At 40.7% G+C, this 13,386-nt stretch overlaps 1 protein-coding gene across 3 annotated transcripts in view; it reads right to left on the minus strand.

Annotated features, from left to right (window-relative positions):
* The window catches only part of ANO6 (anoctamin 6), a 198,685-nt gene that overhangs the window by 21,941 nt on the left and 163,358 nt on the right, over nt 1-13,386 (minus strand). For all 3 annotated transcript variants that reach the window (XM_057701117.1, XM_057701116.1, XM_057701115.1), the window contains 5 exons: nt 12,962-13,039; nt 7,875-8,100; nt 6,682-6,851; nt 6,353-6,450; nt 136-266 (listed from right to left, as the gene is read on the minus strand). In XM_057701117.1, the coding sequence (XP_057557100.1) occupies nt 136-266; nt 6,353-6,450; nt 6,682-6,851; nt 7,875-8,100; nt 12,962-13,039 (703 nt within the window). The remainder of the gene's footprint in view (nt 1-135; nt 267-6,352; nt 6,451-6,681; nt 6,852-7,874; nt 8,101-12,961; nt 13,040-13,386) is intronic.

A 13,386-nucleotide genomic window follows, 5' to 3' on the forward strand; every position in this document is an offset into this window, starting at 1 on the left:
TATCTAGGGGAGTAAAACAGACTCCTCTTCATTGCAATAGGCTAGATAATTATTTGGCTCTATAGTTGATGTTTTGGGGATCCAAAACATGTTCCAATGTAATTCATATCACCCAAAATTTCACTAGCGACTTACTCATTTCAAGGTATTCATAAAATAATCCCAGTTTGCCCATGGGCTGCAGATGGTAGTCCTGTTCCCATCGTGGGGTTATTTTTTTTGCTCCCGAAACTGTGCGACACCGTCCAATTAGATTCATGATCCAGCTGCCAAAAAGATCAAATTATTAATCAGAATATTGTCAGACCAAATCAGATATTTTGAGCTGAACATATCATCTTCCCAAGAATTTTCCTTGTTTTCATGCTAAATTTCTTTTTATTTCTGCCTCCCTACCACAAAATATTTTGAAAAATAGTATTCCCTACATACCTGGGTTTATCCAAATTGTAACTACTACTATGTTTTCTCCTACCTCCTTTTCATGTGGACATTTTAGTTTTTAAAAAATACTTTCCCCCATTTGATTAACTTTAGTTTTTTTTTTGTTTTTTGTTTTCCATTTCCCTGATATCCAACATGGTCTTTTCAATCTGAAAATCATTAGAGAAAATAAAGCACAGAGGCCAGTGTGGTCGAGGGCAAAGACGAAAGTAAGTCTGTTGGTTGTGGGGGAGGAGCCTAAGAGACCATGGTGAGGATGGTGGTGCCCCCTAGAAAATAGAGTGCCTCCTATTTTCAGCTGAACAAATTAAAGACCAAAGACGTGACATGCTTCCTCAGGGTCAGGGTCAGGGCAGAGCTTGGAGGAACCACTGCCTCAACTCGCGGCCCAGCACTCTGCCCCCTGCTGGATGCTGCCCTGCAGAGCAGCCTGGTGTCTCCTCGTGGGTTATGCGTTTTTCTTTCTCAGGAGCTCGTGGGCCAAATGAACACTTCCCCACTTTTTAAATGGCAATTTGTCCTGAAAAGAAATCGGAAACAGTTGGCAGTGAAACAGGGTGTGCACCTGTAGCCTACAGGGCCGTTGTCCCCCGAAGCAACAGCTGGTTTGTGGTTTACTTGTCGAGTTCATCAGAAGATACACAACAACAACAAACTTAGTATCTGGCTACGTTCCGGCTGATTACACAGCACATTTGTATGGATTTCACTGTAAAGACCATGGTATACACTGCATGTGAACACGTGTGTACACACGCAGAGTGTAAGATGTGACTTACAAACAGCTGACCGTGCTGGGTTAACTGTTCAACCACCCTCCCAGGTTTGCTATGGGGAGATTTCTCTACAATGGAATATGCCCCTGGCTTCACAATCTTTCCCCACTTCCTTCCTCTATGACATTAGGGGAATAGCAGGAGGCTGTGGAAGTGGAGGAGATATGGACTCAGACAACCCTGCATCTGAATCCACCTCATTGCTTAACTTTAGTCAAGTTCAAATAAAACGGGGTGATAAAACCTACACTGCCCAGGGTTGTTATCAGGATTAAATGATTCAGAACAGGTGAAGTATTTAGCAGACTTCCTAACACATCAAATCCCGCTGTGTGGGATTATGTTTTGACGAATACAGGCTAACTGGCTGAGGCCAACAGTAAATGCGGCCTAAGTTACTTAGAATCTTGGCTTGGATCTCACTCCAGCACTTATAAGAACGATGTGGAACGCTTGTTGCTGGTGCTACACCCTAGGCCACAACCCAGAGCTCTGTAATCAGTCAAGTCTGAGGTTTGGCCGGGAATCCAAAGTTTTACAGACATTCCAGGGGCCTTGCGTATGGGGCACTGAGGACCACACACATCCATCACCCTTCATGATGCCCAAACTCAAGATCACTGGTTTCTATTGGTTTCCTTTTCACTCTGCCTCACACTTCCAGCCTCAGCCTCTTGCGGAATCCTCTTCTTGTCCCAGAGAAGTGGGTCTTTTACTATTGGGGACCCAAACCCATGATGACTTGGATTCAGGATGAGACATCTGTCCTGGTAGCCACATGGGTGACTAACGCATCTGGTGCTTGTTTCTTGTACTGTACTGCCTCCCCCAACCAACTGTATTAGGTCAAGTGAGAAGTCCTGACTAGCGTGCTTTTCTGAGCTTCAGACTCTGAACCTCTTGTTCAGTCTGAGTTGAATCACTCACCTGTAGCAGGAAATCTTGGGTTGTAGTCCATCCATCACTGTCCTTGGTCTTTTGGATTTTCTATTGGGTTATGATTCTAGTACACAGATATCAATCTGACTGCACGTGAGAATCATGTATAGAACTTTAAAAAAAGTACAGATACTGGATACTTCTTCCCATGGCCAAGGCTGAAAGCTTCCTCCCTCTAATAGGGGCTACAAAATAATTTTCTTAGGTATTGACCATGTACATTAGTGTAACAGTATCATAACAAATTGCCTTTCACTGAGTACTTATTATGTGTAAAGCATGGTGTGAAGCACTTTACACCTCATTTTGTCTTTGTCTCTTCATTACCATATTTAATCTGCACACTACAGATAATCACCATTTCTCTTTAGGAGACTGCCACTTGCTGATTTTAAATACAAGCATCCTTCACTATCTCAATCTATTTTACTCCTGAATTTACTGTTCCTGAATTTTAAGACCAAGTGTGTAGGGTGAGGTATACCTGTATTTGGAATTCCCTTATTGTATGTCTCTGATTCATTCTCTAACCCAATCATATCAAATCAATAGCATAGATATTTCCTCTTGTAAGAGTTTGCTTTTTCTTATTATCTACTAAATAGTGAATACTCATTGTGGAAAATATAGAAGAAAATTACAGCCATCCATTATCTAAACATCAAAAAACAAAGCTAAGGCATTTTGGATATTTAACTCTATTTTTCTGAACACTGTATCATAAAATTTCTCCAGAGCAAGTAGCTTAACACAGGAATTGTACTGGCCTTTTGTCAAGTACAGAATAAAATTCCCAAGCATGCCCCAACCATCAAAAGAGTAAGTGAGGCTGGTAAGACCAAAGGGCTCTAAGCTTCTTTCTCTGGGGGGGTCCAACAAGCAAGTCTCTTAATTTACTGATGTTTGTATTTGAAGCATATGAGTTACTCATTCACTCCGTTGGCGCTTACTGAGGACCTACTAAATGCCAGGTGCTGATCCAGGTGCTGGAGAGACCCCCCACCCGCACCCCCGCAATGGAGCCTGGATCACAGTGCCACATGGCCGTCATTTGCTCTGAGAATCTTAGTCAAGGACCCCAGGTGGAGCTGGGGGTGGAGGCAGGTGAGTTTATGGTGAAATTTATTTCACTATGTTCCTTTTGACATATTTAAATGGTGTGAAAATAGTCACTAACTTTTATAAGTTTTCTTTTCCCTTCCTATGTATTATTGGGATGGGTGTAGCTTTGGGTAGCAAAGTAACTGATATATCTTTGGTATGTTAAAATTTTGTGTGAAAAAGTAGCAAGGAAACTGGTACTTTTACAAGGAGCAGAAGCAGAGATGGGAAGAACCCCCTAGGCACTCTCTAATTTGCCTAAAATTTAGCACTCCCAGTTTTCAAAGGAGGCCAGTAGTAGAAATATCTGAAGGCAAAGTTGAGCTCATTGGAATGTGCAACAATGTGCTTACTTGAAATGTAGGTATAAAAAGACCACAGGATACTATAATACATCCTTTCTTTTTAAATATTTCATATGAACATGTTTCATTTTGTATGAATTTCTCAGTACATACCTGTTTAGATACTTGATTGTTTAAATCAGAAAACAGCTCACTGACAACAAATTATTCACAAAAATTTAGTGTTAAATAATTAACCAGGGGCTTCTCTGGTGGTGCAGTGGTTAAGAATCTGCCTGCCAATGCAGTGGACACAGGTTCAAGCCCTGATCTGGGACGATCCCACACGCTGTGACACAACTAAGCCCGTGCGCCACGACTACTGAGCCTGCGCTCTAGAGCCCGTGAGCCACAACTATTGAGTCCACACACCACAACTACTGAAACCCACATGCCTAGAGCCTGTGCTCTGCAACAAGAGAAGCCACTGCATTGAGAAGCCCACACACTGCAACGAAGAGTAGCTTCCGCTCACCACAACTAGAGAGAGCCTGTGCACAGCAACAAAGACCCAATGCAGCCAAAAATTAAATAAATAAATAAATAAATAGAAACAGCTTTAAAAAAATAATTAACCAATTTCCTTCAGGAAACACTTTTTTTTTTTTTTTGTAATCTGAATTAAGCCTTTCCTCTATTTGATATATTTATTTTCACATAGAAATGCAGTATTATTTGCACAAGACCTACTTTTACTCATCTGGAAAAATCTAACTATGAGCCCAAGGTAAGGGTTGTCTACTGCACAGTGGGGCAAAAAAAATATTCATTTCACAGCTAAGATCAGAATCTTTTTTTGATGGGGGCGGTTTGAACTGGGGATATGAGAGATGTCTTTATTTACAGTAGACCCTGATAATTTACATGAAAGATGGAGGATAAAGCCCTGGTGAAGAAATGTGGAAGGACACACTGAAACCCAGAGGATTTTTCTCTACAAAAACAGAAAGAAAAATAAAAAAGAACTTAACTGCTCTACAAAGAGAAGGAACAGAAACTTGGTGATGACGGGGAGAGAAGAAAGGTTAGGGGAGGGAGTAGAAAGAATGAGAAGGAAGTTGGATGTGGTGGGAGGAAGACAGGGCAAAATGGCAGGATTCTGGAGCCCACATAGAAGGGTGATAAGTCAACAACAACAACAGCAACAAAATTCCCAGGTATATAGTGGGCATGAAAGACTGAAATGATGGAGGTTTTGTATTTCGAAATTCAAGTTGTTTGAGTTTCTCCTCTGTGCCCCAAACATCGGTAAGGCCTGCTTGTGTGAGTGGTATTGGAGGACACCGAGAAGGCTGCATTCTGTGTTGAGGCTGGCCAGAGCAGACAATACAGGTGTGGGAGGCAAGAGAGAAGAGAGATCAACAGTTTTGTGAGAACTGCAACTCAGTGCCAGAAATGATCTTGAAAAGGTTAGTGTGGTAGGCAGGAAAATGGTCCCCCCAAAAGATCTCACATCCTAATCCCCAGAATATATGCATTATGCTTGCAGAAGCAGTTAAGGTTGCTAATCAGCTGACTCTAAGAGAGACATGCCTGGATTATCCACGTGGGCCCAGTGTAACCCAAGGGTCATTAAAGGTGGAAGACGGAGGCAGAAGAGAAGGGAGAGAGGAGTGAGGGAGGGAGATGAGACCACAGAGAGGAGTCAGAGACATACAACCTTGCTGGCTGTGAGAAGGAGAAAAGCGGTCCCAGGCCAAGGGATGCAGGTGGCCTCTAGGAGCTAGAGAAGGCAAAGATACAGATTACCACAGAGCCTGAAGGAAGCAGCCCTACCAGCACCTTGACTTTAGCTCAATGAGACTTCTGCAGGCTTCTGAGTTCCAGAACCACGAGATATTAAGTTAGTTGTTGTTTTGTGGGGCTTTTTTACCCTGTTTTCTTCTTATTACCATTAAGTTTGGGGATATTTGTTAAAGCAGCAATAGCGCACTAATACAATAAGCTCCTTGGAATATGCGGAAATTCCAGATGGCACTGGACTTATCCACTCTGAAATGGGATTGGGCTTATGCAAAAATTAAAAGGACAGGGTGACCTTAGCTAACATCTGTTCTTCTCATTTCTAGGAAAAGAACAGTAAGTCAAAACCTTTGTAGTTATTTTAGACAACTCTCTCTTAAAATGCTATGTAACCTGGTGCCTTAGGACCATAAGAGAACCTCTCTTCTTAAAAGCACACAGGTATGCAGCCATGGGGTTTTACATTTGAATCCCACAGTAGCCTCTTATTGGCTATGTGAACTTTGGCAAATCATTTAACCCCGTTAAGACACAGATTCTTCATCTGCAAAAGGGAGATAAAAATAAGGATTGTTTGGATGATTAAATGAGAGAGATACATAAAGCACTTAAGACAGTGACAGGCACATACTAGGAACTCAACAAGTTACTATTCCTGATTTTTAAATGCACGTATAAAAGGAGGAGAAAGTTGTAAGAAGTGGAAAAAGCTCCAACAAGGGCCATCTCTTAAAGGGCTGTGATCCAGCAGCCACCAACAATGGGCTAACAGGCAGAAACAATAGCAGATGGGGATTTATGTTAAATATAAAGAAGGTTTTTAAATATAATTATTAAACCCTGGAGACATGTACACTGTTGGTTGGATCGTTTTATCTGGAGACCTTTAATAAGCAGAGAGTCTACTCCATTTCAGAGGCGGGCATGCAGCTATGTGGACGTGCAGGGAAATGCCCTGGATGGGTGGGCCATTCCATCCCCAAGACCACACAAGTTGGTACTTACGGAAGTAACACCTCTTGTATGTTATTCCAGATTGCTTTTCCTCCCATGATGATTATCAGCTGCGTTGTCAGTTCAAGGAGACAGCCACCGGGGTCACACTGAAATGTTAAAAAGAAAGTCCCATTTAAGTTTTAGATGGAAACTCAATGAAACAGTCGTTAATAAAACAGTCTAATATGAACCAGTCATTAATTTTATCTTCTCTGATATTGTTTAGGCTAAAAAAAAAAAATCTAAGGAATATACAGTGAAGAAACTCTTCATTGGGCAACTGAGAGAAAACATGGAGCAGCTTAAATTGTCAAGAGAACACAATTCCACATTCATACCTCTTCATTTCTGTATTTTCCCAGCCAATACACTGGATCTCCTGGGTAACCCACAAATTTGCCCTTAAAGAATGCAATGTAGAAACACGAAGAGTAGTAGTTGACAAACTGGAATAAGAACATCTTCATGGTTAGGCTGTTCTCATAATCTGTCTGGGTCCTTGGGAGTTCTGTAGTTAAAAGAAATGATAAGATTTTAAAATTGTGAACAGCTTTGAGACCTTAATCAAAGACACTGATACATGAGTTAACATGATTAAAAAAATACAATTCACACTGTTTCCATTTCAGCTGCCTTGAATTTCTTAATTTAGCTACTATGTTAATTCCAAGTTTACACGCTGCTGTAAGAGCTTCTCCTGCATGAACACAATATCCCACAAGGCAGAAAATAGTCACTGTTCCTTAAAATTTATAAGCACAATGAAATCAAATAGGCAAGAACTGTCTTCTTTCAATGTAAGACAGAAAATTAATGTTGAACAGCCTGCTACATGATATTCTCTTGTCTTCCTGAACTGCAATAAGGTAGGTCTGTTGAAGAAAACAAACAAAACACAGGGCAACTTGCTAGAAGCATTTGGGGACGACAAAACGGGTCCTCCTCTGACATTTTCAGAAGATGACCACTGAGCACACCACTTGGAGAACGACCCAGCCAAATGCAGTGTGTGGGAAGCACTTAACTTTGGCTACTAAGCAGCTGCCTGGGATACAAGCCAGAGAGAAGAAACATTTATTATAAAAGCCAGCGCTGAAGAGCATGGAATGACACTAACAGGAACAGCGTGGGGGAAGACGCGTAACAGTGTGATTGCCTGTCCTCTTGGCAACGCAGGGGCAGATGTGCCACTGGAACCACGACCCTCTTCCACTTATTTGCAATAAAGAGACTATTTACTTTCAACAATAGGGTACATGATCTAATGGAACTGAAAATATTATTCAGCACTGATCTGTTTACATGGAGCTTGGACATTATAATGACTGTCTTTGCCTTGTCCCTTTTACTAAGGCAAAGCTGGAGATAATTCATTTCTCGTACAGGCTGAAGAAAATATGTTTACACTTGAAATTTTCTAAAAATCGTAACATACCGGAATTGAAATACCTAAAACATGCAGCCTCTATTTTTACCTGATTCTAAACTCGGCTTAGAAATGCCCCACGCTACGTACATAGCAGGACCTTACCAAAGTTAGTGATCATGATTGCCACCTTCTCGTATATGGTGTTCAGGATCATGATGATGATAAAGCTGATGAGGGAAGCCGTGATGGACGTGGCCATCTGTGGAGTCAGATACTTCTGGATGGGGTCTGCTCCCTTAAGGTTTTCGGGCAGTTTCACAGAAAACACAATGAACACTGAGAGCCTGTAGACAATGATCCCAATAACTGAAGCAATGATTAACAGGATCTGAAAATACAGTAAACACAAGTCCATGACTAGACATGTACTCTTAAAAGCCAGCCGCATGCTGACATGGAAAATGCACATTGTGAAGTGATGTACATCTCACATAAGTGCCACAGGAGAGGTGAAAGTCAGGCACGTTAAATTTCCAATAAAGGAGAAGGCATGGTGGCAGTCAAAAGAGTTGGTGAACCCACTAACTGAAGATGCTGACAGCAGGAGCAGCTGTGAGCAGGGAATGAGGGGTTTGTGGGAACTCTCAGTACTTTCTGTGAATTTTTCTGTAAACCCGAAACTGCTCTAAAAAAGGCATAATAGAGAGAGAGAGAATATCTTCAGATGGGGTAAAAATGGAGTAACTGGTAGCATGTTCTGGTAGAAGAAAAAAGTCTGTGAGAGCAGAACCAGCGAAAACATCCCATTGTAGGATAATAGTTATGGAATTATTTAGGTTATGAATGAGTGGTTTTTGCTCATTTGTAAGCCATTAAGAGGATATGTTTCCTTCCAACAGAGAACCTATGACTGACTCACAGGTCAGTAAGTGCCTTCGTCCCCGTAGCCGAGGAGATTCTGAACAGGACCCGTGAAGCTGCAGAGGTACCCCGAGGCCACTGTTGGAAATGGCAGCAGGCAGGTCTCTGCTGATAAACGCTTCACACACTTTTCATACTTGGATCTTGAGATATTAAACTGGCAGTTATCCCTACCTGCGCTTGCACAAGATTCATTTTCCTAATGCATTGTAGTTTTGGCTGCACAGACCCAAGGTCAGTGGGGGTGTCTGAAACATGATCTCCATGTGGTTCGTAGGGTTTCACTTCCTCACCAGGCAGGTTTTCTCTGGCTGCTGAACAAGGCACATCAAAGGTCCTGTTTTTAAACTGCCTTCCCTACCACCACCTTCTTGGACACACTCCAGAGCATGTATTCAGTGTCTCTGATAGCTCGGGATGACTGCCATGGTGGAGAAAGCTACAAAGAGTATGAATTTCAGTACCACGTAAATCACGTAATCACGTCACGTTGTTTACAGTCGCAGGGGGAGGCTGGTTTCCACCTCCGGGCGGGGTGGGAGGCAGTAGAGGGAGTGATCACAAGCACTGCTGGACTCCTGAGTTCGAATCCCAGCTCCGCCACTGACCTGGGGGCCTTGTGCTAATGACTCAGCCTTTGGGGGTTTCAATTTCCTCACCCATATTATGGGGGGATAATAATAGCAACTAATTTATAGGAGTATAGTGAGGCTTCAAAGAGTTACTACAGGTAAAAACAATTACAGCATTAAGCCCAGGCACATGAAAAGTGCTATCTAAATATCAGCTGTACTGGGACGGGGAGGGTGGGGGGGGACTCGAGGGAGGGTGGGGAGGGGGAGTTGAGGGAGGGAGGGTGGGGAGGGGGAGTTGAGGGAGGGAGGGTGGGGAGGGGGAGTTGAGGGAGGGAGGGTGGGGAGGGGGAGTTGAGGGAGGGAGGGTGGGGAGGGGGAGTTGAGGGAGGGAGGGTGGGGAGGGGGAGTTGAGGGAGGGAGGGTGGGGAGGGGGAGTTGAGGGAGGGAGGGAATACGGGGGTATGTGTATAAAAACAGATGATTGAACTTGGTGTACCCCCCCCAAAAATAATAAATAAATAAATAAAAATTAAAAAAAATTAGCTGTGATTACGGTGACCAAAGTGTCAAAAAGATGTTTTTCTTACTTTTTAAGCCATCAGTTTGTAGAGAAAGCATTATATTTCCTCCTCTAATCTCTCTCATTAGCTCCTTGTCTTCACAGTTACAGCTTCATACTTGTGAAAGGAATGACATTTTGTGTGTGTGTGTGTGTGTGTGTATGAGATTATATGTGAAAATTAGTTAAGGTTGAGAAAAATGTATTAGAGAAGGTATATCAAGTCTTCCTGCCTCAGCCCAACACATACAGGCCATTTAAATATTGATAGTATGTATTTTTTTAAGGCTGCTGGTAATGTTTTAAATTACACATTAAATAATCCTAATAGTTAAGATTCTTCAAATGTTTACTATTGCTTCGGCACACACATATTTTTGAAATCCTCACAAGCATCCTGTGAGGTAGGTAGTATTGTATCGCTTTTTACAGATGAGGAAATAGGGCCACAGAGAGATGAAGCAATTTGCCCCCAATTAAGCAACTAGTTAAGGGAGAGAACTGAGATCCTCAGAATCCAAAGATACACGGACCTCTATATGGCACTGCCTCCTACATGGCTTATGAAATGAATTCTAATTCATTTCAGAACTTTTACAAACTTGACATTTCCATTTTTCTTCAGAGTGCTTAATGGGTTCAATATTTCTTAGGAGACAGGAACACTCTTCATTCTCCTTCCTCTAGTTTCTTACATATCATCTTCTCTGATCGTAACTGTAATATATGCTCATTAGAGAAAACTGAAAGTACCTGGCAGTGAACACGGGTTGCTTCGGCTGCCCTGAGTCTGTCCCCTGCCTGAGAAGAGGACCTAGATTTTGCTTTAGGGTAAATAACCTCCCTTCTATTTTCAGTCTAGTGGTTTGGGCTGAACTGCCCCACCCTCCCCAGGGCTCTGGACGTAGATCCCAACTGGTTTGAGACAAATAGGTGTCTCATCCTATTGGCCTCAGCACCTGATTCAAGGATTGGCAAATAACCTGTTAAGAGCCACTGAGATGTGAGGAGATATGTGCTAGTGCCATGTGAAAGAAGAGCTTCCTCTATCAACAGGGGAATCTGCTAAAGGAGCCCCGTCTTAGCGTGGATGTGATGTGAGATCTGGAAAGCTGCAGCCACCTTGCACCCATGAGGGATGCCTAGAACCACCATGCTGGGACACCTCTGGACACAGTGTGAAGACAGAAGAGAACCAGCCTTGAACATCATGTGGGCTACAGTATCTATTCTTGACTGAAGTCCTACCTCAGACATGAGGTTTTCAGTTACAGGAACCAAGAAATCTCACCCATCTCCATTTTTTGGTTGTTGTTTAAACCAATTGGTGATTGATTTCCTATCACCTAAAATTGAAAGACCCCAACAATCAAAATGAAGAATAAAAAATAAAAATAGGAAAAAAAATGTGTCTGTATACAGGTGTAATTCCTTCAGAACTATGCATTGTTTGCATATAAAAATATTTTACATATTAATTTTATTCTTAAGCCTATCATAATAACATTTTTACATGTCATAAAATATTTTCGTGGACATACTTTTTCATGGCTACACAATATTCTACTGTGTGAAGGGTTGGAAGGAGGACATTTTGGCTGAGATTTTATATATATTTATATATAATTAATATTTATATATTTATATATAAACACAAATATATATGTATTATATGGGTATATGTGTGTGTATATAATATATATATACATAAACGTCTGACTAAATCCATACTGACTTTTACTTGCCATTTTGAGATACCTCCTGATTAAAAGTTTTTAAAAGCTGAATTAGTGACACAAAGCATATGAATATTTTCAACTTTTGCTATATACTGCCAAAACTGCTTTTTAAGAAGCCTGGAGCAGTGTAAAAATCCAACAGCACAGGTATGAGAGTAGCTGATCACGGACACGTCATCCTTACAAACAGAGTCTTATCACTTGACAGGTGAAAAACTGTATTTTGTTTTAATGTGTACTGATTTAATTACCATTGAGGTTTGACATTTGCCACGGGATACTTTTTCTTTTCTGAATGTATATGCGTCTTCTCTGCCTTCTTAGACCCTCAGATTTCTGGTGTTACCTTAGAAGGGCTCTGAAGTCTTCATGTATTGAAGATGCGTCTTCTCTGCCTTCTTAGACCCTGAGATTTTTGGTGTTATCTTAGAAGGGCTCTGAAGTCTTCGTGTATTGAAGATGCGTCTTCTCTGCCTTCTTAGACCCTGAGATTTTTGGTGTTATCTTAGAAGGGCTCTGAAGTCTTTATGTATTGAAGGAATTAGCCCTTTGCCCTATTTGTTAACAAATATTTCCTCTGGTGTTTTGTTTAAACTTGGGACGCTTTTGATGTATGGAAATCTTTAAATCTTTCCTCTGAAACTTCTTCCACATCTAGAGGTTGTATATTCATCAATATTTATTTCTAGTTTTTTTATAGTGTTACTTTAAAAAAATTTTTTTGAATGTTTCTGGAATTTATCATAGTATGTGGTTCATAGTATGATTTCAATCTTTACTTTTCTATTTTCCCAAATAGCTAACAAGTGTTCCATTAGCATTTATTGAATAATCTTTACTTATCTCCCAGATTTGTAATGCCTTCCTTTTCAAATATTAAATTATTATTGAGCCCATATCAGGGCTTTATGTCCTATTCTCTAAACCTGGCTATTCTTGAGCTAATAAAACTCCCATTATATTACTAATTATTATATTACTAACATGAATTTATTAATAATAAACCCAAAACTAATTTCATAAGTTCTGATATTTTAGAAACATTGTCTTTTATCTGGAATCATTTGTTTAAGGCTTCTTTTATGTCTTTCAGTATTTTTTATGGCTTTTTTTAAAATAATTCCTACTATCCTTTTGTTAAGGCTATTTCTAGACATTTTATATTAGTTGTTACTCTTGGAAGATTGTAGAATTCTTGATGCCTCCCACCTGTTCTCTTCATCAGAAACTGGAAAATCCTGAACCACGGCTCTGATTTAAACAAATGAGGTGAAAGGAGCTGGAAGAGCCATGGGTAGCAGAAGATATTGTGAAACCTTGAGCATTGCTCCACGTGGTGGCTGAGTTGTTTTCTGGAAACAATCTTCTCTAAGAGACTACACAGTTTCCAGCTCAACTTTCAGTTTTCTCAACATTTAAAATTAGATATTAAAAAAATCTGTGGCAGATTCTTACCCAGAAAAAGACAGCACTGGCACAGAGGGTTATACGTATACACTTTCCCCAGGTGGTAAAGGGAATACGCTCTTCTTCCTAAAAAAGAAAAAAAAAAAGAAAAAAAAGGTTTAGTCAGTCAAGGGATTCCTCCAACGAAACGATTTTTCTCCTAATTGGTCACTGAATCCTAGGCTTAATTTTTTTTAAAAATTAGTTTTCAGACATAGCCTCCTTATTCATAATTGCATGTTTGTTAATTTCAGACATACACACAATAAAATATGGTCAGTGTTCATTTTAATAATAGTTATTAAAAAAATAATAATAGTTATTGAAAATGCAAATGTGCATAATAAACTGCTTATCTGCTGTGATCTGAGCTCAGGAGTCTGGGTATCTGACGATGCCATTCCTAAGCTTGTCTTAGATTTTAGAAGTGACTG

The sequence above is a fragment of the Hippopotamus amphibius genome, chromosome 12 (assembly GCF_030028045.1).
Source record: "Hippopotamus amphibius kiboko isolate mHipAmp2 chromosome 12, mHipAmp2.hap2, whole genome shotgun sequence".
Lineage (NCBI taxonomy): Eukaryota > Metazoa > Chordata > Mammalia > Artiodactyla > Hippopotamidae > Hippopotamus > Hippopotamus amphibius.